This window comes from Carassius auratus, unplaced genomic scaffold, assembly GCF_003368295.1.
Source record: "Carassius auratus strain Wakin unplaced genomic scaffold, ASM336829v1 scaf_tig00028853, whole genome shotgun sequence".
Classification (NCBI taxonomy): domain Eukaryota; kingdom Metazoa; phylum Chordata; class Actinopteri; order Cypriniformes; family Cyprinidae; genus Carassius; species Carassius auratus.
Window position 1 is genome coordinate 62,740 of NW_020525723.1, and position 25,622 is coordinate 88,361.

The 25,622-nt window shown below is 35.0% G+C and overlaps 1 protein-coding gene and 1 long non-coding RNA gene across 2 annotated transcripts; both read right to left on the bottom strand.

The window, feature by feature from the left end:
• Positions 1-10,977: 10,977 nt before the first annotated feature.
• Positions 10,978-13,717, bottom strand: LOC113079635 (zinc finger and BTB domain-containing protein 43-like). The gene is made up of 2 exons (XM_026251879.1): positions 13,633-13,717; positions 10,978-12,471 (listed from the first exon to the last, which is right to left on the bottom strand). The coding sequence occupies exon 2, from the start codon at positions 12,447-12,449 to the stop codon at positions 11,214-11,216; it is 1,236 nt and encodes a 411-aa protein (XP_026107664.1). The 5' UTR covers positions 12,450-12,471; positions 13,633-13,717; the 3' UTR covers positions 10,978-11,213.
• A 6,317-nt stretch (positions 13,718-20,034) lies between these two features.
• On the bottom strand, positions 20,035-21,316 carry LOC113079638 (uncharacterized). The gene is made up of 3 exons (XR_003281737.1): positions 21,198-21,316; positions 21,055-21,113; positions 20,035-20,101 (listed from the first exon to the last, which is right to left on the bottom strand). It is a non-coding gene; the product is annotated as an uncharacterized LOC113079638 (long non-coding RNA).
• Between the last annotated feature and the right edge of the window lie 4,306 nt (positions 21,317-25,622).

Below are 25,622 nucleotides of genomic sequence, written 5' to 3' on the forward strand. Positions count from 1 at the left end.
CTCTCTGGGACATTTCCAAACTCCCTGAAAATAGCAGTTGTTAAGCCCCTCCTGAAAAAGAGCAATCTTGATAACACTATTTTGAGCAATTTTAGACCAAAATCTAATCTTCCTTTCATAGGCACAATTATAGAAAAGGTAGTTTTTGATCATCTGAACAAATCCTTAAACCTGGACAATTTTCAATATGGTTTCCGACCACATCACAGCACAGAGACAGCACTCATTAAGATAATAAATGATATTTGCTTAATAATCAAGAGCTGGTATTGCTAGATCTCAGTGCTGCGTTTGACACTGTTGATCATAACATACTACTAGAGAGACTGGAAAACTGGGTCGGGCTTTCTGGGATGGTACTCAAATGGTTCAGATCATACTTAGAAGGGAGAGGCTATTATGTGAGTCTAGGAGAGCATAAGTCTAAGTGGACATCCATGACATGCGGAGTCCCACAAGGCTCAATTCTTGCACCGCTCTTGTTTAGCCTGTATATGCTCCCACTAAGTCAAATAATGAGAAAGAACCAAATTGCCTACCACAGCTATGCTGATGATACCAGATTTACCTAGCCTTATCTCCAAATGACTACAGCCCCATTGACTCCCTCTGCCAATGCATTGATGAAATTAATAGTTGGATGTGCCAGAACTTTCTTCAGTTAAACAAGGAAAAAACTGAAGTCATTGCATTTGGAAACAAAGATGAAGTTCTCAAGGTGAATGCATACCTTGACTCTAGGGGTCAAACAACTAAAAATCAAGTCAGGAATCTTGGTGTGATTCTGGAGACAGACCTTAGTTTCAGTAGTCATGTCAAAGCAGTAACTAAATCAGCATACTATCATTTAAAAAACATTGCAAGAATTAGATGTTTTGTTTCAAGCAAAGACTTGTAGAAACTGGTTCATGCCTTTATCACCAGCAGGGTGGACTATTGTAATGGGCTCCTCACTGGCCATCCCAAAAAGACCATTAGACAGCTGCAGCTCATCCAGAACACTGCTGCCAGGATTCTGACTAGAACCAGAAAATCTGAGCATATCACACCAGTCCTCAGGTCCTTACACTGGCTTCCAGTTACATTCAGGATTGATTTTAAAGTACTTTTACTCGTCTATAAGTCGCTAAATGACCTAGGACTGAAATATATTGCAGATATGTTCACTGAATATAAACCTAACAGAGCACTCAGATCATTAGGATCGAGTCAGTTAGAAATACCAAGGGTTTTCTTCACACAAAAAAGGGGAGTCCTCCTTTTGTTACTATGCCGCCCGCAGTTGGAATCAGCTTCCAGAAGAGATCAGATGTGCTAAAACACTAGTCACATTTAAATCTAGACTCAAAATGCATCTTTTTAGTTGTGCATTTATTGAATGAGCACTGTGCGCTGTCCGAACTGATTGCACTGTATTTTACATTTTCACTGTTTTTTAATGTAAAATTTTCTATTTCTATTCTATTTTTTTAATTCCTTTCAAATAAGTGAATTCATAAACCATTTTCAAAGTTTTAAAATTGCTTGTTTTATTTTTGGTATTATTTTTCTTGATGTTTATTTTACTTTCTTTTATGTAAAGCCCTTTGAATAACCATTGTGTTCGAAATGTGCTATATAAATAAACTTGCCTTGCCTTACTAATCACAGAACCGGTTAAACTGAAAAAATGTGCATGACGATTAATTGCATTCGAAGGGTTGTTGTTCTCTGAAATTTGTGCAGCCGCAACCTGGGCTTCATCATGTACATTTTCATGTTCTTACAGATTGAATGTTACTCCTTTGCCAGCGGTATTTGCTGCAGTGCTTTCTGCCTGCCCGAATGCTTCACAGGGGGATCCCTCATGACTGCATAATTATTCATCTTCCACTACTGCTTTCAGCACTGCCTCTGGTGGTCTGGAGCGTAAGCAAATAGCACGCTGATTACGAATGTAACTGTGCTTCTATGACTAAATGGAAGACTGCAGTATTGCGAGAATGATCTAAGAGATCGAGGTGACGTGATAAGGGGTAATTACAGTTACGTTCGTAATCAGCGTTTTGTATAACCCTAAAGTGGTATATTTAGCAATAGTGACGTAATGACTATAACCCACACAGCCAATTAAATAAAAAGTTTAGCTGTCATTATACTAAATATTTAACCAAAGAACAAGAAGAATGGAACAATGCATAAGCAGACTGTAAATAAATTGTGTTTTTGTTAAAACCTATTAAACTTACAAAACCAATTTAAATTGTTTTTGGTAAATGAAATAAAGCGGAAATAAAATAAAATACAAATATTAGATGGAAATCTTAAACTTAAATGAAAATGATAAATGTAATCTTGCAAAATAACTGAAATGAATGAGTTTAAAGTGCAAAAATGTACTCAAATTTAAATAAACAAATTTAAAATTTTGCTTCGGCATCTAGGCTCACTGAAATAACTTAAATGTTAAAATTATTAAAAGTGAATAAAAAACATAAAACATTAGAAATGCTGCACTGGACTAATTTAAATAAGTTTGTGTTAAAATGACTATAACCGAAATAAAAATTTGAAATGTTGCCTTGCAGCTGATTAAAATTAATGAATTGAAGTGCTAAAATTAAAAAAACGGAAATATCAAATATTGTAAACATATAATATTGTAAATATATAATAAAAAAATTACAAAAGCACAATAAAATTTAAGTAAAAAACAATGAAACTTAAAACTAAACTCTAGTTAAAGAATGCACATGTGTGCATATTGCATGTATGCCATATATTTAATATGCATCATATTGTTAGGAAAGGCATTGTGTTCATTCTAAATGCTGACTAATCAATATGTACAAACCAATGACCAGGTGTGAAGCTGTGAAGATAAAAGTAGTAGAAAGAAAATCCCAGAGCTAATCAAATGTGTGGAATACTGATGGAGTCAGACTGAGGCGGTGGACTCGTCCTCAGATGCACCGCAGAGCTGATCTGAGATTCAGTGCATGACATCAGTGCAGCTGCGAGCACACTCAGCGTTTCTAATGGATCAAGTGTCATATAACACGCCAGATCAAACATCAAGGGAGTTAGAGGAGAAAACAGGAGAACAGAGGTGAAAACGAGAATGAGAGGGAGAGAAAGTTGATATGACACTTATTGGGCAGGACAGAGTGATGAGAAACATCACTCTCAGAAAAAGTCCTTTTTAACATTTTACAATAAAAAAAAAACAAACAGTTATTTTATTATAATAATAATATGTCAGTTTTTACTGTATTTTATTTATTTATTTTTTACAAAAAAATTAGTCATACTGTTTCGGGTCATTTAATTTTTAACTCAAGGGAGGAGCAAACCAACTCTGGCACTGTTTTTGTTCTGATGTCACACTGATTCATTTGCTAGAATAATCTTTTGGTTTGTCAAATGTTCACTTTTTCATTTTTATTTGCAAAGAGTGCACATTTTAAATTACTCACACAGTAACATGATAAAACTGTCACATTAATGACAGGGCTGCTATTATAACCAGAATAGCAGAATTGACAAATGTCCCAAACATGCTCGCTCCTACATAAATATAGACACAGAAAGAGATATTTGGGTCCGAATCTAATATTTCACACACTTTGATCTGCACTTTGATAACAGATGCGGTGTATTTTTAATGTTGTGTGGCTCTGAGGACGAGAACTGAGAGCTGAGCTCGATGCCTAAAAACAGAAGCGCAGCGGGCCAAAGAGCACAAATAAAACAGACAAATATCAATTCAAGCAGCAAATAAAGTGGCCAGATAAATGGCCAAGAGATAGAGACATAACTGCTCAGAAGTTTATGTCCTTATTTCTCTTCTCACTGTACACATACAACAAGAGATCTTTAGGCAAACGCTTGAGTATTATCTTTAATTAATCAAGTTCTTGGAAACGCCACTGATTCCACATCAGCATAACTTGTCGCTTTCAACAGGAAGCTGTAAGATAACACAGTTCTTGATCACTGATCTCTGAATCGCCGTTCCAGTTACGCATGTCAAAGTCAAATTTAAAGCATTGATTAGACAGCATCTGTTAACAGTTTCTGGGCTCCTGCTGATTCAGACGGTTTGTGGTTTGTACTGTAAGCAGAAGATGGTCAGACTGGATTTTAGGGACTAACTGTACAAACTGGAAAGATCAACAACTTACTCACACTTCCTCTTTAAGTTCCCAGCTGTTTTACAGATGAATGTTTCCTCAAAACTGCACTCCCAAGTTTACATCATTCTTTAAAATGTATGAAATTTTAAAATTTGTCTGAAAAAAAAGAACAAATTAATGTTTGTGCTCTGTAAGTTTTTTTTTTTAAGTCTCTTACACTCACAGTTGCATGCCGAGGAAGAATTTATTCAATCAAACTCAATTTAATACAGTAATATTGTGAAAAACTATTACAATTGAAAATAGCTGTTTAGTATTTGAATATATTGTAAAATATAATTTATTTCGGTGATGCTCCGCTGTATTTTCAGCATCATTCCTCCAGTCTTCAGTGTCACATGATCTTCAGAAATCATTCTCATATACTGATTTACTGTTCAAGAAACATTTCTGATTATTATCGGTTGAAAACAACTGTGCTGCCGGATATTTTTGTGGAAACCTTGGTACCCTTCATTTTCAGGATTCACAGAAGAATAGAAAGTTCAAAAGAACAGCATTTGTTTGAAATGGAAATCTTCTGTAACATATCTTTACTGTCATTTTTCATCATTTTCTGCAACAGTTGTGGTGCTTCATATTTTTTGTGCTGCACTTTTTTTTTTTTTTTTTTGTAATCAGGATACTTTTATGAATAAATCCAAAAGCACCAAATTTATTTAAAATCATTTAGAATATTTTATAAACTAAAAATGTCAAAGGAAAGATATAATATCTTTCTGAAATCAGCAAACTAACAGGAAAAAGAAAAGATACAAGAAAATGTTCCCAGCAACATAAAAGAACAACAACCAGGCCTTCAAGTACTGTAATTCAATGATACACACTGGAGTAGTGAATGCAGATATTAAAGTTCAGAAATGACAGTAGGTGCTATGTGAAGAGTGTGTGAGAGGGATAGGTGAACATGACCTGCTGGCAAAAGTTTCCTGATCAATGCTTGTGTAATGTCAGATGTACAGACAGCTGCAGGGGGCCGGGATGCCCTCATTTACGTGCTCTGACATAACTGCACACCCATGAGCACGTACTCTTCCTTCCTGATGCATTTAAAAATGCTGGAACTGCTTATATATGACGATCAACCTGTTTTTCATTACACAGTTTAAAGATTCACTTAATGGAATCAGGCCGTCCAAGATGTAGACGAGTTTGTTTCTTGATCAGATTTGGAGAAATGTAGCATTGCATCACTTTCTCACCAATGGATGCTCTGCAGTGAATGGGTGCCTTGATAGATTTGTTTCTTACAGACATACAGCTTTTGTCTTCTCAAGACATTAACTGATGGACTGGAGTGGTGTGGATTATTGTGATGTTTTTATCAGCTGTTGGACTCTCATTCTGACGGCACCCATTCACTGCAGAACATCCATTGACGAGACACTGATGAAATGCTACATTTCTCCAAACCTGATGAAGAAACAAACTCATCTACATCTTGGATGACCTGAGGGTATACATTTCAGTATATTTTCATTTTTGTGTGAACTATTCCTTTAATAACCCGTTGTTTATACAATGTCATTGGTTTCTCTAGTTTCACTTTCACAAGCATTTGTGCACAAACAAAACAGAGGCACATTCTGCTTACATAATATATACCAAGACTTTGATAATACAGTAAATATGTCATGTGGACAGCTTTGCTCATACGCCATTTTGGAGCTTGTGTTATGAAAACACTTCTGAAAAATGCTGTTGTTAGCGTTTAAAGGAAGAACATGTTTAGAAATAATATCAGAATCTCCCTTTTTAAGTGTACTACTATGAACCATTCTAGAAAGAAAAATAATTACATATTGCATGGCATCTGCTCATGGCAAGGCTATTCAAGTTTGTCCTGCACGGTCAACTAAACCCACATTCATGGCAGCTCAGATGCTGAACACTACACCGGTTCCTGAACTGAGGAATGCTCTGGCTCTCAGCCATCAGGAATAAGCAGCTCGATTCAGCTCAATTCCTTCTCACTTACTCCAAGTTTCATCCTGATCAATTCCACACATCTCACACTGCATCCACTGGAAGTGCATGAGTTGCATTTCAAGCAGTACAACAGACACAGCATCTCAGCATCTGGGCAAACAATGCCTTTTCCATCAACAGAAAGCTGCTTTGATTCTGAAATGACTCTACAATGGTCCTTTCTTACAAGGGAACTCTTGAACAGACCGACCAGACATATGCTGTTTATCATATTTAAAAAAAAAAAAACATTTTCATTCCAAGGGGCATGTGGCATTTGCATCATGTATTAATATTAAAACAAATATTTAAACAATATCTCTGAAAACATAAAATAATATCATAAATGTTTATGATATAATTCATATCATAAAAAAGTAAAATATGAAATATGATATAATGTCATTAAAAAGTATACACATTTTATATTTAGATCAATGTATTCATATATTTATATATATATATATATATATATATATATATATATATATATATATATATATATATATATATATATATATATATATCTATACATACAAACTTTTTTCTATTCCAACATAATAAATTAACTTAGCTTTTAAAATAATAATAATATTATAATTTATAATATAACCTTGTAAAATATTTATTTATTTACATTAATCAGCTTAATAGTATTACTTACAAACATATTTTTTTTCTATTATTATTAACTAAATCAACAAATATTCACAGTAGAAAAGCAATAAAATAAATACTCCTCTACCTTTCTTAAGAAATACCAAGAGATAAAACTGTGGCATTTAACCTTTCAGAGATATTACAGTAATAAAAATAATAACCTTTTTTTTATAATGTCCTTTTCTTACGCCCAAAGCAACAGCCACACCATATGCAAATAATCACTATATAACTGAATTTACAAAATTATGCAAAACGACATATTACAAAACAAAATATTTCTTTATAATTGCCTCAGAAATATTAACAAACAGCATGTCCATTATAGATAACAGGCACGAGCTGCCGTCTCTCAGGATTTGAGTCTCGTGCGCGCACACGCCTCTCGCAACATATTAACCATCACCGCGGTGACGCGCACAGGGCTGTAACCTTTCACCTTTACTAACCCGTCTTAATGAATGACCTGCACAGACTGTTCCTAATCAATACACCATCGACTCATCCATAAAATCAGTTAAGTCCAAATCGGGTCTGCCTACCTTTTATCTCCGTGCTGTATGATCTTCAATCAATGAGAAGAAACAATCACGTTTTGCCTCCAGTCATCCACTAAGCTTCCTCAACTGCGCGTATGATCCAATTCAGTGTGTTAGGCCGTCATGTTTAACACATTTGCGAGAGATGTACACAAATATGGCAGAGATACACAAATCATACTGCCGAAACATTCATGTGCAGGAAGTATCAGGTAGGTGCCTTTGATCTAACGGACAGGTCAACTTCCCAATCACGTGCGTCATACACATATTCAACCCCGCCCACCACGGAGCGCTAGCCAATCGCGTTGAAGCACCAGGTCTATGTGAATTTGAAGTGGACGCACAGGTGCATCTCAGCAACAATGTCTTCCTCTACTAACATCTAACCAATCTTATTATATTTTTAACTAAATTTAATACTTACAAATAAAAAATAAATATATTTTTATGATGATTTTTAAGTCAACTTTATATAATGACACTCTTTAGGGATAAAAACGAAAGATTTTCTGTATTTAAGTATTTGTCTTCATTTAAGTTGTTTGCATGCATATATGTGTGTGTGTGTGTGATATATTGTTGAATAATTGTTGGTTTGACTATATATAAGCAAACAACTGCATATACCTTTCTCTCTCTCTCTCTCTCTCTATATGAAAGTAGATTACCATAAATATGTTTTTTTAATTGCAGTGGCCTATTTGCTCATAGAACCATTGATGCCAGTTGAGACTGCCATCTACTGACTGAAACCTGCAATTAAAAACACAAAATGAATCGTTCTTCTTACAACCCAGGATCTCCAGTACAAATAAAACATTTATTGCTAAACACATTTTTATACAAATCTCACACATTTTCACAAAGTTCTTCTATAAGAAGAAAACACAACAGAAGTGTAAGTGGTAATTGGTGCCATCTGCAAAGAAGGGTTTTGTGATAAACTAGTCGTGCTCTGATAAACAGTCCTGATGAGGTAGTGATCCGTCCAACATCCTGAAGGTCTGCCTATAAACTAAGAACATTTGGTCACTTGAGTGAAAATTTTCAATTATAACAAATCAATTATATATATATATATTCATGGTTGAATTTATTTTCCATAAATATATTTGACTACTGAGAGGTGATTTTTAACGATACTGATTACTTAACTTTCACATGTTCTGTTTCTGCCTACATGATTGTCATTTGTTTGTTCTGTTTGAGGCATATCGATATTTGCACATTCATAGTATAAAATAACAAACACTTTTTACATACTACAGTACAACTTACCAATAATTGGCGATTGCCGAAACTACATGTTTGAAATCTTTCACTTTCAGATATAATTCAATATTCTAAGAAAAGCCCTATTTTTTATTTTTGATCTACTGTAAAACTATAATAAAATAAGCTTACATTTTGTTCTAATTAAATTCCATGCACCATCTTAAACTACTGAATACCACAGCGTCTGAGGTATCGTTGTAACAGAGGTTTGCAGTTAATTCACAAACACATCGTAATAGCATGGCACATTCTGTACATCAGATTCAGAAAATAATACAAGTAAACACCCAGCTGCTTTTCTACAATTGTTTTACAGCCCTTTCACTTTGTTATAGTCTGCTTTTTGTGCTCTTTTGATATTTGCATTAAATGTCTTCGTGAACTAAAATAATAAAAATGTGTTCTCCGATTCATTTCATTGATATTTACATGTGGCTGTGCTTTGATATTCCTCTTTTAAATCCACTTTAATTTTACTTTTTTACTTTAAATTAAAAAATGGTATAATGTAAATACAACTGAATTTCACAAACCCATCAAGAAAAAAATGTTATCCCCGAAATATAAAAAAAGAAATGCATTCATTAATGGGAATATGAAGTTATATTTTGCATAAAGAAAATAAAACCTTTTTCATTACCAAAACTTTAATTCAAAATTGTGACAGTAAAAAGGATTAATCTAATTACTGTATTAAAGTAATAAGACAATAATGAGAATCCCCATTTAAAACACAGAGAATTACAAACAAACTAAACAGTAAAACTAATTAAAATAGTAAATGTGCTAAAGAAGGATTCAGTATCTTTATGCTTTTTCTTTTTTCTGCGTTTGTGAAATATGACTTGAACTTGTTTTTTGAGAGATTCTCCCATTTAGAGATGACATTTATAATATTTTACAATTATGGCACATTATAAAAAACACATACTGAAGAATACTGTTCACAGAAGGAGATGAAAATGTCAATGTCATTTATTAACTCTTTCCTTTCAAAATCCTCCTTATGAATCTGTTGACTTTTAGAGGATGAAATGGATTCGAATAGATTACTGTAGCAGCTGAAACAGGAACCGTTCTCTGTGAAATCCTATTGGAAATGCTCTAGCAACAGAGATCTGAAATAGAATCCAGCTCAACCAAAGCAATTCAAATCCAGCAAAATGCTGCATTGGAGAATATTTCTATTTACATAAGATAAACCTTGTTTTAACTCCAAAGCGCTTAGTGAGTCTTTAAACCTGAATATTTTGACAGCATTTGAGGCTCTTGTGTAGAATGTGGTCATATTTGTTCCTTCAGATATTCTAATCATTCTGAGACATTAAGGACACTGAAGTCAACATGAAATGGCATTTTACTAGAATAACATCTATTAAAGAAGAGACATGTTTGACTTCATGTTGACTTTACGTCATTGCATGTGCAGAGACTTCCGGTCAAAAGTTAATAATATTATTATTTTTTTACTTGTTTTAAAGAAGTCTCTACTGTTTACCATGGCTGCATTTATTTGATTAATAATACAGTAAAAAAAGGATGAAATTATTACAATTTAAAACAACTTTTTTTCATTTGAATATATTTTTAAATGTTGTTTTTCTGTATTTTCAGCATCATTACTCCATTCTTCAGTGTCACATGATCCTTTCTCATATGCTGATTTACTGCTTAGTTATTATCAGTTATTATTGATGCTCAATTACAAGTATTGTTTCTTATGATTTCTGAAGATCATGTGACACTGAAGATGCTGAAATGATGCTGAAAATTCAGCTTTGATCACAAGAATATATTCTATTTTAATATACATTAAAGCTGCAGTAGGTAAATTTTGTAAAAATATATTTTTTACATATTTATTAAACCTGTCATTATGTCCTGACAGTAGAATATGAGACAGATAATCTGTGAAAAAATCAAGCTCCTCTGGCTCCTCCCAGTGTCCTATTGCCATTCGCAGAAAATACATCGCTCCTGTTAAGAAACAACCAATCAGAGCTGCGGTCCGTAACTTTGTTTGTGTTCAAAATGTAGAAAAATGAACATAATAAGTGAGTACACCATGAATCCATTTTCCAAACTGTGTTTTTAGCTTGTCCTGTATCACTAGGGTGCACCTATAATAAGTGTTTATATTCGGACTATTTTAGATTGCTTCGGGGATACCGCGGCGGAGTAACCCAGTACCTTTGTGATTCTTCATAGACATAAACAGAGAGAAGTAGTTCCGGCTACGATGTTCTTCCGCAAGACGCAAGCAGTTCTGTTTATCAACCGCTAGAGCGTCAAAAGTTACCGACCACAGCTTTAAAATAAAAAAAACTGTTGTTTTAAATCATAATAATATCTCACAATGTTACTAATTTTACTGTATTTTTTTTTTTTATAAATAAATGCAGCCTTGGTGAGCAGAAGAAACTTCTTCTAAAAACATAAAAAAAATGTAATTATTCCAAACTTTTGACCAGTAGGTCACACCTGAACAAACCGGACAGAAAGGCTTCAGTTGAAGATTGAGGTGCTTGTTTAGAATAATCTTACACTGGCTAGTTTGGCATTCAGGTGAAGGATGCTTCTAGGCTGAGGTTTCTCAAACGCTCTGGGAGGCCCGTCGGCTCTGATGGGCCCGTGCACACGTGGAGGTATGTCGGTTGAAGCTGTCTCTCCACATGAAGCGTTTGGAGCACAGGCTGCACTCGTAGGGTTTGATGCCCGTGTGGATCTTCATGTGGCCCACCAGGTGATGCTTCATCTTGAAGCTTTTGCCACAAACGGCACATCCGAATGGCCTCAGACCCAGATGCATGCTCATGTGCCGGTCCCTCTGGCTTTTGTGTGTGAAACTTTTACCACACTGGCACGGATAGAGCTTGTAAACCACCGAAGCGAAGCCTGAGTGCGAGGTCTGCTCCTTTAGGCCGCTGTCATCTGGCGTCTCTTCTTTAGAAACATCTGCACCTCCTTCAAGCATTGGGTTGGAAAGCTCGTCCGAGGCTTGCGAAAAGCCCTCCACGGAGGTCCCGTAGAAGTCCAAGGGCTCTTCGTAGGTGCAATCTCGATCCAAGCACTCCACCAGTTTCTCATCAAAACTATCCTCTGCTGTGTTGGGATTGTGAGAGTTTTGGTCTGGATCGTTTACGGCGTGCTCGCCGCCAAACACGCCATCGCAAGCATCTCGATTCTGCCTTTCTACTTTTACATGCACCTTCTTTCTGTGTCCCATTATGCTCGGCGGCACATAGGCCGGTCTAGAGCACTGGCTTTCTATTGCATCCGAGCCATTTTCACTGCTCGGATCATCTGGAGATGAACAACCAGCGCTTTCTAATGTGCCTGGCCCTTGATCGGCTAGATCTTCTCCTCGACCTGCAGTCTGACCAGCATCCTCATTATCAGTGGCATAACCATCACCTTTTGGAGATGATCCATGCTCCATCCGGTGTTTCTTCCCTACTTCCAGAAGCTCAGTGCATTTGTCTACCACGTGCCACATTTGCAGGAAGCTCGCGGCTGTTAAGAAAGCAACCACCTCTCCGGACGGCACCGAAAGCCCTCCCGTGTAGCACGACAACAGGAGCTGCTCGAAAACACACGGATGCATGACGTCCGGCAGCACCACGCGGGCGCTGTTCTTCAGCAGCACCTGATCGCAGAAGTACGGAGAGCTGGCGGCCAGAACCGCACGGTGGGCGCGAAACTGATGCCCGCCGATGGACACGATGAGGTCACACAGCTGCCCTCTCTGTCGCTGCTGGTTCAGCTTCTTCAGGAGCGAGCAGGAAAAATCCGGGAACTCCACGTGGAAGGAGTTCGCATCGGTCTCCATGTTTACACAGAATCTAAACACTCTAAGAAAAAGGCAGGGTAGATTAGTGTACACTAGTCAAAATCATCTATACTAAATAGTGCACGGGATCGAACGACAATGAGACATGCAAATAACAAAATGCAAATAACTGTATAACTGGAAAGCAAAACATAATCTTCATCGTCTGGTCAAACTCTGAATTTTGGTGCCAATATATCACTTAGTAATATAGCAAATATTAATATTTATCCCATGTGTACAAGCTGAAAAATCACATGTCTGTTGTTGTTAACATTTCTAATAATTCCTATGTCATTTCATGGAACCGTGATTTTATGAACATTTTAATACTGAATTTGTACAACAAAGAATTATTGCATAGCTGTGCAGACAGAACAGCAAAATAAATAACCTTCGCTGTTTTGGCACCAATGTATCCCTTGCTAATATACCAAATATTAATATAACATTTAGGTATGTGTTAAGCCGGAAAATCATACATCTGCTGTTGTTTATACATTTATGTTATGTATTTATGTATATGTATATCAGCCTACATTTCAAGCTATTGTTTAGCTTATCCAATTCACGGTAAATGTTAAAGATTTTCAATATTCACAGCAGTTTTACTCATTTTCAGAATAAACATTTGGACAATAAACAGTTTGTAAATGATAGAATGATTGTAACACGTAGCCTATACTTCACTTTCCAGTTAAACTCTGTATTTTGGTGTCAATACACATAAAACATCATCTAATTTAATAAATGACAACAAATGTGGGCTTCAGCCTGTAACAGACCTCATCATGTAATTAATAAAATAGTTAGGCAGTAAAATAATAATAATAGAATGAACTATATTTGTGAATGTCAGAAAGACCGTGAAAGCTATTTACATTGAAAATTGTACTACGTCTAAATTGTAAAATCGTCTAAATGAAAATAAAGATGAAACAATGTCTTAAAAAAAGATCAACGTTGGTAGTCGGAGGAAACAACTTGTATCTTTTAAACTAGTAAACTGTCAAAATTCACATCAGCGATCAGGCTAACCTGCTGTAGCCTACTGTTAGCATTTCAAGAGACTTGAAATGGATGTAAACAGACGACAGAGACATTTCTGTTCATGAATGAGAAGCGTAAATATTAGTATAGTCTTCTGACTCACTCACGCCGTATAAAAAAATTCCGTATTTACCGTTTTCTGCATCATTTTAGTCCGGTTTTCTGAAAGCTAACCTGCCTCCTCTCTTCCGAGAGCCAGAGCGCTGCGTACAGAGTACGTCATCACGCACGGTCGCGTGGCGCAGAGAGAAATGTAAACAAACACGCCTACTTTCAGACGGGTGCCAGATTGACTTTTTTTTCAGCGCAGCTGTAAAAATAAATAAATAAAAATAATAATAATAATAATAAGGTGCGAGAAATAAAATTAAATAAAATATTCTATCAACCTTTCATTTATAATTATCTTAAATGTTAGTAAATAGAAAAGTTCAGTGTTTTTACTCATGAGGGGCTTCAGTAAGGTTAAACTCTTAGGAAATCAACCACAGCAAGCCTTATGGTGTTATTTAATTAATCGTTATCATGTTTAGACAGGTTCTTCAAGTTTTGTAGGTTGGTGTGACGTTATTTTAAATAATATAAATGTAATGTATTTTTTTATGCTCAGCAGGTGGCGCTATAGGATAAGCAACAGATAGTTTGGCCCAAAAGTGAACTGGATTTTAAATGTAAAAGGAGAACAGATCATTAAAGGTGTGATCGATTTAATTTATTGTAATCTATTTCATTGTATTTGCAATATTTCCTGCTGTATTAGTTGTTCTGTGTGATGAAGAGAGTCTTTGTCATGTCAGTCATGCGTCATGACAGCAAAGATCAGAGGATTCTCCAGGTGGACCAGACTCGGTTTTGTTCTCTTTGACGCAGAAAAAGCATCTGTCCATCATCTCATCCATCTGTATATAGACTATAATATGGGAGCTTGAAGAGTGATTGAAACAAATAAAAAAATAGCCTACCAGCAAGTGGAGTTTGCTTGAATGCTCCGTGGAATTAATTACTTTATTTATTTATTAATTTATTATTTTCTATCTGCATGAACCCAGCTCATAAAAAACGTCATCAGAACTTTGGCGAACGTTCTGGCCTGGTTTTCTAAGAACAAACGCTCTTCCAGGAAGGTTCATAGAACGTCGCGTGATCTGGTCTTGACTCATGAGATCGAAACGTTATTAGCGCGTTATTTATTTATTTATTTTCTGAAACATTTGAGTTGGACGTTCATATAACGGAAACGGTTTTTATGTGAGCCCATACTACATTTTTAAAGAGCGCATTCAAAAGTAGCCTAACATTCCCATCATGTTTGCAGAATTATTTCAATGTTCCATAAGCGTTCGCATAAAAGTAGTAGGCTACATCTTATTTGGCAGAAAGCGGAAGAATGCTATTTTCGGTGTAAGACGAATAAAAAAAAAAAAAAACTAGAAAAATAACAGAGCGCCGTAAAGGATCCTTTGAAACGATTTGCGCTCCGAACCAAGGCGTTTATAATTATAATACATTACAATAGTAGCCTATGATTAGAAAAGTTTTCACTTCTCACTTTTCTTATGAAATATAGCCTTGTCGTCTAATAAAATCATCCAGCTGTCAGAGTGTTCTAGTTTAACTCATTTCGCTTTCAGATACAGAACGATTGAATCACCTGATAATGCTATCAGAAGTATTGGATATCATTCAGAGTGACCTTAGACTTAATCTTTCTGGATTGAGGAAAAAGGTGACTATATATCAATGAATTTGATATAGGTGCAGATATGTTCATAACTGCTGCCATTAATAAAGCCTTGTGCAATAGTGCTTATGTCATTTGCATCAAAAAGCAAAGTTTTCCTCTTAGACAACAGTGAGATATGAAGAAAAAATGAAGACCTCATGCTCCCCCCACCCCCCAAACAAACTGTGCCCAGACCAGTGTTATTTTAGTATCAATGATGTCCTATTATTGGTTTTGTTTATATATATATATATATATATATATATATATATATATATATATATATATATATATATATATATATATATATATATAATTTTTTCACCTAATTTTTTTATATTGGTTGCTTATTATTTTAGTAATTATTTTAGTTTTAATTATTTTAATTGTGTTACTTTACTATGTTGCAATAGAAAAACTTTTTATATATATATATATATATATATATATATATATATATATATATATATATATATAAATATATATTATATATTAGGCTATATATATATTTTTTATAAATAATAATATTATACATAAATTATAATAATTATTTTTTTTTTTTCAGTTTACATTTATTTCAAGTAGCTTTTTATTATGGTTTTAGTTTTAGTAAACAATAATAACCCTGACTCAAGACAGATATGAACATTTCTAAACCGAATGATCTTAGCTCCTATTTTTTTTTCCTTTTTTTTTTTTTTTTGTTGAGCTTTCTACTTTTACTGCACATCAGCTATTTCCTTGTGTTTTTATTTCTGCTAAGGAATTTTAGGAGAAACATCTGAGAAAAAGTTCAATTAATCCTCCTGCTGAACAATAAACTTCTTCTCTGGGAAGCCAGATTCTGTCTCTCAATTGTCAAAGTTGGTTTAGAGATTAATATTATACCAACTTTAACCTTCTCTGAAGCTCAATAGCCATAAAACAATAAAAATCCCTTCCATCAACTGTAAGAAGTGTCCAGAGATTTGATTGAGTCGGGAAAAAACCAACAGGATTCAGTCCGTCACTCCTCACCTTCCGCAGAAAATCAATGTGCCATTACACATCCCACTGAATCCATATTCTGATGGACACACTATCAAGGACAGCTGTGACAGAAAACTCAATGGGTTTTCATTATAGATCTCAGGAAGCATAATGATGTATTATTATATTCTACAGGCAATCTCACCCATGCTGTCAGACAACGAGTGAAACACAAACCGCTCACACTGGATCCTGCTGACCCTTAGGTTTGCTTTGCTGAGCAGAACTCAGTCACTAACACTAAATGGAGTATTCATTTGCAATGCAACATGCCACTATTGGGTTGTGATTTGATCAGAAACACTTGTGCATCATGAAGCAGTCATCCAATTTCTCTATGCCCTACGTGTTTCACATTTTAAAAGAAGATAATCGAATCTTTGTTGTTTTATTACTTGTGTTACAAAAAAAAATTAAAGCGAAGTGACGTAAGATGCATGAAACTATCACAGATGTACAGACGCTTAACTGAATTAATGTTTCTCATGTTGTTTTGATCTAAAGGCTTTCACTTAAATGCTTGAAATAAGTTTTGTAGAAAGTTTATTTTTGTGCATATGAATGAAATTCCATACAGGAAAAAAAACACTTTTTAAATGGATAGGATGAAATATTGTTTTACTTCTCTACGCCAAATAAAGTCAGCCAAGTGTATTAAAGAAGCTCATATTCATCCCAGGAGGACTCTGTAGTGACAGATGTCAGTCTGTGCATAGTGTTTGTTTACTAACTGCTGCTGCTTCACATTGAAGCATTTTCGCTTTGTTTTGTTTGTTTAATGTTTTCTTATTTGTATTGTTTTTTTGTTGTTGTTGTTGTTGTTGTTGTTGTTGTTTTTAGAAAAACAAGTTGCCAGACATCCCATAAAATTCATAATTCTATTTAAACATGAAATCTTTGCTTCCATAAGCAAATAAACTGTATTTGTATTTTTATTGTAATTTGTGTGTGTGTGTGTGTGTTCCACTTGTTGGACATTTTTCCCACTCATAATCATAATGTTTGGACTGTACAGTGGCCACATTTTGACATAATTTTTACTTACATACAATAATCATTATATTAAAATCATCACATCCCAGTTTTTTAACATCTAAAATAATAAATTTTTTACTAAACACAATATTTTTACTTTTTAAAGCTGCAGTCGGTAACTTTTGACGCTCTAGCGGTTAATAAACAGAACTGCTTGCGTCTTGCGGAAGAACATCGTAGCCGGAACTACTTCTCTCTGTTTATGTCTATGAAGAATCACAAAGGTACTGGGTTACTCCGCCGAGGTACCCCCGAAGCAATCTAAAATAGTCTGAATATAAACACTTATTATAGGTGCACCCTAGGGATTCAGGACAAGCTAAAACCACGGTTTGGAAAATGGATTCATGGTGTACTCGCTTATTATATACATTTTTCTACATGTTGAACACAAACAAAGTTACGGACCGCAGCTCTGATTGGTTGTTTCTTAACAGGAGCGATGGAGTTTCTGCAAATGGCAATAGGAGCACTCATTAACAAGTAAAGGTACATCAATATATTTCATTATTATTTATTGATTACTTACAGTTAAGGTTAACTGTTAACATTTTCTCACCCTTTAATATTTATATTTACTAGAAAATGTTGATAAAAATACTTTTTACTGTAAGGTAAACAGGATTTGTATTTATTTATTTATTTTCTCTATAGGTTTTTAATGCATTTTTTAATATCAGAACTATAAAAGTGATGATTATTGTTGATGATCATTGTTTGGACTTATATGGATGTATTTTTCACTTATACTCAAAGTTCTGAGTTGTAAAAAAAAAAAAAAAAAAACATAACATAAAAAAACCCACAACATTACAGAGTGCACCTTTAAATCCTCATATACAGAATATTTCTTTCTTTTAGGGACACATCTAGCAGACATTCCCCAGACTGCGGTAGCGTCTCAATCAGCTGTACACTCAGAAGTCATCAGGTGTATTTGAAGGCTTAAGCTCAGTTCTGGAGCTAATGGTCTGAGATGGACTCTGCATGCCACGGCGCAGGTGAGACGGATCAAACCCGAGGCCTTAGAGGGGGAACTCACCTGTGTCCACCTGCGGCTCTGGAATCAATAAGTCTGTCATCCCCGCTGATATTGGCCACAGTAATAGCACTGGGCGATTAGGGCCACTTCCCTGGGTATTAACTGCATCTCTCATCCTCAGAGACCCGGGCCAAGCATGGAGAACAAAAGCCTGTTTGATAAGACCCAGGGACCTTGTCTCAGTCACGTGAGCTCAAGCTGGAGATGGGGTTGGGGTCGGGAATTCGGGAAGCTCCGAAATTAAGAAACTCTGAGGCTTTTGGCACAGAGAGAACTTGGATTGAAACCTACTACTTTGGCGAACGCTTCACAGAGTTCAGGTAAGAGGAGACTGACTTGTGGGCAAGATATTTTCTTCTTTTCTTCATTCTAGAAGCTTCCTTGGTCAGAGGAATCCCAAACCACACTCATTGGAAAAAAATACTTGTGGTCACATTTTTGCAAAATTATATTGCATTATTAAAAATAAAAGTTCCAAATGGGAGTTTTTTTGCAGTGATGTCAGAGGAACCATTTTGGGTTCCCCGAATAACCTTTGAGTGAACAGTTCTAAAAATAACTTTTTTTTTTTTCTTAATGTGAAGATCTTTTTAATAATCTAAAAAAAACGTTTTTCCTTTATAAAGAAACTTTAGTGCAATGGAAAGTTTCCAAGGATGTTAAAGATTCTTCATGAAGCCAATGCCGATAAAGAGCTTTGGATTTCACCAAAAAACAAAACTAAACTAAACTAAAAAACAATTTTTAAATGGATAAAGGTGAGAAAAAAATTAAATAAATAAATACAATTTTACGGTTGTTATTTATGCATCAGAAATGGAGCTGTGATGCAAACTCCAAAATTTATTAGGCTAGTTTACAAATCATAAAAAGAAAACTTTTACAGCAAAATAAAACTTTATTAACCAACATTAATTTAATCTGAACACTTGAATTGCATACATTTTTTTTAATTTTGCATCCCCATTGAAAAAAATGACCAAAACCATCCCCTCTATAAAACCCCTTTAACATCCCCTTTAGATTATTAGTGTTGTGAAAAAATTATCATGCAAATGAAATATAAAAGTTTCTGATGATTTGATAATTTATGAACTAAATAACAGCAACTGGCCAATCAGAACGTATTCAAGCTATTAATCACACAAGTAAGAGTGTTTCCCTGAATATCAGCAGGTGTGTGCGATGGTGAATGTGCTATTCATTTTATACAACTGTGCAGACCAACACTGCAGTGTTTAGTTCCTGAATGAATCTGTTTTCAAATCGAGTCAGTCGGTGATTCAATGAACCATTTATGCTTCCAATTGAACTTTTCCCATTGATTGAATGATTCAGTGAATCAATTATTCAAACATGGACTTGCTTCTACCTACTGGCAGTTTTGGTGTCATATTTATCTACTCTGTTATAAACCTAAATCAGCCAAGGTATCAGCATAAAAACACATTTAGCTAAATATTTTTTAATAATTTACAGAAATCTCCCCCATTTCAGGCCCCATTAAGACATTTAAGATGTTTTTCTCTTATTTTATGAAATAAAAATTTATTTAAAAATACATTTTAAAATATAATCTTTTTTTTTTTTCAATCTGACTACTGCCTGGAGCAGATCTGTAGCTAAGATATCTGGACCTGCGAGTCCTGGATCGAGAGGACTAGAGACAGGAACATCTGCTGGGATCTGGAGAGGCCTCACAGGATATTTATTCACGGATATGAAAGATCTGGGGTCATGGGATACAACGCTGGGAAAGAAACACGTATTCACCTGTGAAATCCGAAACAAAAAAAATCAGTACACTGAATGTGCATGCATATAAAAAAGAAAATAAACACATTTTTGTCTATTATGAAAAAAAAAACAAAAAACAAAACATCGGACCTAAACCATAATCCATTCAATACGTATGTCTCACCTGGATTTTCTCTTTCAGCTTGGAGTATGATGAAACAAGCACAAAGGCTGCACTCATCGTCCATTCAACATAAAATAAATCGACACTACTGTTCAGAAGTTGTTGGAGTTTTTTTTTAATACTTTTATTTAGCAATGAAACATTAAATTGTTTTTCAAATAAAAGCTCTTACTTTAATCTTTATATTCATCAAAGAGTTCTGGTTTCCACAAAAATATGAAGCAGCATAACTGGGATACATTTTAAACGTTTAAAAAAAAAACATTCAAATAGAAAAGAGTTGTTTTAAAGTACTATAAAAATATTTCATTATATTATCAAACAAACAAACAAATAAAATAAAAAATGCAGCCTTGGTGAGCAAGAAGAAACTTCTTTCAAAAACATTAAATTCAATAATATCATAAAACTTTGTTGTTGTTGTTGTTGTTAAAGTAACAGGAACAATGTACAATGGCCACTGACTTACATACATTTCATCACACAACACAAAAACATACACATTAAAATACATTTTAATATTGTAATATTTTATCATGGCAGTTTGTGTATTGTCTTGAAATATCAAATAATAATTTTTTGTGCAAATTCTAAAGAACTAAATTTTTTCCATGTTTACTCTTCTATTTTCTTTTTTCTTTTACTAACAATATTTTGCTTTAAATCAACATGATTTTTTTTTTTTTACTGTATGGTCAGATAACCTACAAATTATCAGGTTTTTATTGTAGCATAAAAAAAAAGAATCAAACAATCATCGCAAGCATTTTGTACAGTGTTAATAAGACAAGGGTTCAGGGTTCACCTGTCGAGCTAGAGTCACATCTCAGAATGAAGCACATAAAGAGACATGCTGTGTCTGACCTGAAGCAGAAGAGTGAAAAACAAGGAGTCAAACAGCAGCCAAACAAAAGCAATCATCTTTTGATTAAAGCTAAGCATCTGCACCTGCCACCGCCGCGTCTTTCATCTAGATTCCAGAGCTCAGCGTCTGACCCCGGTTTGTGTCTGTTATTTCCGGACAAGAGTACACAGAATCCTGGGATTGTTGTCCTTGCCCCCAGTGCAGCGGCGGCTGGACGCAAACGTGACTCAGGCCTGAAGAACTCACCTTTCATTAAACCAGCAGAGCAACAGGAAACACATCACAGGTCAGAAACACAGCCCAAATCAAACATATCGCTTATTCCTAAGAATAAAATAACTGTTAAGGAGAGCAAACTCAGGCTAATGGGTAAAAAAGAAAGAAAGAAAGAACATATTTATTTTCTGTAATAAAATAAATTAAAAACATTGCTGTATCATGGTTTCACTCATTTAAACTTTAAAAAAATGCCAAAAGGTATGACCATATTAAAATGTATTTATTTGCACAATATATAAAAAGTTATGATGATCTCATGAAATAGCATACATTTATTTATTTATTTATTATTTATTTTATTTTGTTTATTTTTTTACAGCTGGAAGGCTAATAATTGTCAGGTGGTCCTTTATATAAGAACATACGTAATTAAATATTATTTAATGAAACGTAGGCCTATTTATGTTTTTAAATAAATGCCACAAAATGAAAATTAAAAAACTATTTTCAACACAAACTCTAAAAATAGGCAGCAATACAATAATAATAAAAAATAACAACCTCAGTTTATATATTTAATTATAAATGACGACATTTTAATAGATAAATTGTGGGCCTCAAGTGTATTATACATATATATATATATATATATATATATATATATATATATATATATATATATATAAAACTTAAGAAATATAATAACTTAAAATAACTTAATAAGCAACACACTCATACATATATTTACATACAAAATAAAGTTATTATTAGTAGTATCCATAGTAGTAATAGTCATAGTAGCAGACTATATTCTATAGCAAGTAAACATTCACACAAAACACATTTTGTTAAATCTGTGCAAGTAACAGGTGTTTGTTAGTCAGCATGATTGTCTTAAGATCTGAATCGAACAGTTTAGTTCTTTGGTGGAAACCACAGCAGCATTTCATGTGAACATGTCTGTCGCTGTAGGAGGGTGGAGAAGTTTAGGATAATATTTACTCAGACTCTCCATGCAGTTACCAGTTTAATTGAATTAAGCAGAAGTTTTAGTTGAGGATGAGGAGGTCAGGAAGCCAGTGCTGTCATGCTGAATCAGTCTAAAACTGGGAAAAGAGACTTTAGCATATCATGATTCAGGCATAATGTCCGGATATGTTTTAGTCTTCTCTGAAATGATGAATTGGTTGTTAGCATATGAAATAAACCTTTAAATGACACATTTTTCTCTTCGACCAAGTCACATTCATTTGTTTACAAACGCAGTAACCATGCTTGACTGAGTTATCAGTCATAATTCTCAATCATTATCTTTTATCTGTATTGCTTTTCCTCAAACGAAAGAATGTTTTCTTTATCCAAGCTTGCAATAATCCCAGAAGCATGTTTTAATAAGAGTTTGTATTCGACCCGGTCCCGGCATGCTCTGTCCCCTGGAGTATCTTGATCTGGATTTCTGTGTCGACCGGTTCTGTCTGAGGAGATTCTTAGTGAGATTTGGAGAAATGCAAACCATGTGCATGGATGCTGATATCACAAAACCACAGGCTTTCTGTCTCTCATTCTCTCACATACATCTCACCTGGAATCATGGCAGTCTTTCAGTTTGTTTTCTGACTTTCTTTTCTCTTGTTTTAAGTTGACAAATAACTTTATCCATTAGCGGATATATATATATGAATGGATATCTATGGTTCAGAAAAGCACATTTATCAGTGTTTGTAGGTGTCTTACTAAAGGACTAGAAGCTCGAACCCTCCATGTTGTGTATCAACAGTCAACAGTTGTTTTTCCACTGCGGGATCCAGATCCTTCTTTTATTGCTGAATGCTCTTTAGACCTCAGGTGTTCATCACACAACTTTTTGCTGCCTTGATTCTTCTTCTCTCTCCCCAACTAATAACAAACCAATCAATACATAGAGCACATTTAATGTCTTCATTCTTCTGCGCTGCCTTGGGAGCCGACCTTTGCCGGCTTGACCCACAAGTGCCTTAAGTGAAAAAGTAGTTTGGTATTGCGGCATGGCCTTTGAGTTGATTTGGGAAAGGTTGGCCGATATCATAAGAATTCACAACAGTTTTTCCTCCACAAATCGTTGTTAATAAGTTTTTCGATGATCTTTCCCCTGAAGAGCGCCTGATTGAACCGTCCGCACCTCTCTGATGGCTATTGATATTCTACTGCTGAGCTGAGAGAATTAATGAATCTCACACAGGTTAGATGATCCGCCCGTTTCCCTACGTTATCACTGGCAGAACGGTTGCTTTTTGATAATGTCATCCTGTGGCCTGTCTGTGAACTATTGATTTCACTGTTCAATTTTTCCGTCAGTCAAACAGCAACTAAACAAAGTAACTCATGAAAGTTAGAAGTGGAAAAATGAAAGCAACCACAACAACTCTTCCTAAAGAAGCTAACTGTCACACATTTTGGTATTTTTAATGCATTTGACTTGCAACATTCCTCATTTTCATTTAGTTTAGGTAAATTGATGTACTGAAATAAAATGCATAGACGTATATTTATGAAAAAATATATATATAAAAAAACTACAGCTATTTTTTTTTATTAAAATTAAGACAGAAAAAATAAAAACTAATTCAAAACATTAATAAAAACTATAATAGTATTAGTATATCAGTGAACTAAAACAACTAAAATAAATCTGCTTTCTGTTAAGTTCTTAGAGATGGTTAACTAGTTAATAGAGGTTTTAATCCTTTGCCTTCACTGCCACTTTTCAGAGCGCCCTTCACAATGCACGCTTCCTAATTCTTCCTAGTTCGGAGTATGGAGCGTGAATCATTTGAACCAGTTTGGGTGTTCGAGATAGGGATCGCGATTCGCGAATCATTTCAGTCAGTTCGGGAGTTCGGAGCAGCTTCGCGGATCATTTGAATCAGTTCGAGAAATCGAAGCGGGTTCGCGAATCATTGAGTCAGTTTGGAGATCGCAAATCATTTGAATCAATTCGGGAGTTCGTATAGGGTTCGCGAATCATTTGAATCAGTTCGGGAGTTCGTAGCGGGTTTGCGAATCATTTGAGACAATTCGGGAGTAAAAAGAGGGCTCGCGAATCATTTGAGTCAGTTTGTGGATCGCGAAACATTTGAGTCAGTTCGGGAGTTCAAAGTGGGTTCGCGAATCATTTGAGTCAGTTTGGGGATCGCGGAATCGCCCTTTAATATAGTTGTTGTTACCTCAGGGGATGAGGGGAATCATCAAAAAAATAAAATAAATAAATAAAAACAGATTTTTTTTTTTTTTTGGCTATAATAGAGTATGGGCACCCCTTTTGGGCCACTTAAAGCACTGCTCATACTAATGGGACATTTGAGGACAATCAAACAAATCAAGTCTACTTTGTTTATATAGCGCTTTTAACAATACAGATTGTGTACAGCACTGTACAGCATTAATTAGGAAAGCAGTGTGTCAATAATGCAAAATGACAATAGTAAACACTAATTTTTCAGTTAAAGGCAGTTCATCATTGGATTCAGTGATGTCATCATCCAGCTCAGTACAGTTTAAATAGTATCCTTGCAATCACGTCAACGATATTTCTGTAAATGAAGTGTCTCCAACTAAGCAATCCTGAGGCGACAGCGGCAAGGAACCAAAACTCCATCAGTGACAGAATGGAGAAAGTTGGGGGGCCAGTTCTCCTCTTACCAAATGAAACCAGCAGTTCAATTCCAGGCAGCAGCAAAGTCAGATTGTGCAGAAGAATCATCTGTTTCCTGTGGTCTTGTCCCCGTGGCTGTCTGAGACAAGGTCTTTACAGGGGATCTGTATCTGGGGCCCATCTAGTTGTCCTGGTCTCCGCTGACTTTCTGGATGTAGAAGTCCTTTCTAGGTGCTGATCCACCATCTGGTCTGGATATGTCCTGGATCTGGTGGCTACGTGACCTCGGAATAAGAGTGAAACAGAATAACATTAGTGTAGATGCCATTCTTTTAACGATGTAGCAAGTACATCGGGTGTTATGGGATTTTAAAATCTATATGATGTTTAATAGGTAGCCAGTGCAGTGTTGACAGAACTGTGCTAATATGGTCATACTTCCTGGTTCTAGTAAGAACTCTAGCTGCTGCACCTAAGTTCTTAACTGATGATGAAGAATTGACAGAGCAGCCATCATTGCTTAGACAGTGTTCTAGGTTAATACATGCAGAGTTTTTAAGTCCTATAATTAACACCTCTTTTTTTCTCTCCAGAATTTAGCAGTAAGAAATGATCCAGTTTTTTTATATCGACAATGCATTCCATTGGTTTTTCAAAT

What these genes read in the sequence shown, in the direction of transcription:
- LOC113079635 (XM_026251879.1), bottom strand. Translation starts at nt 12,449, where the DNA reads ATGGAGACCGATGCGAACTCCTTCCACGTGGAGTTCCCGGATTTTTCC.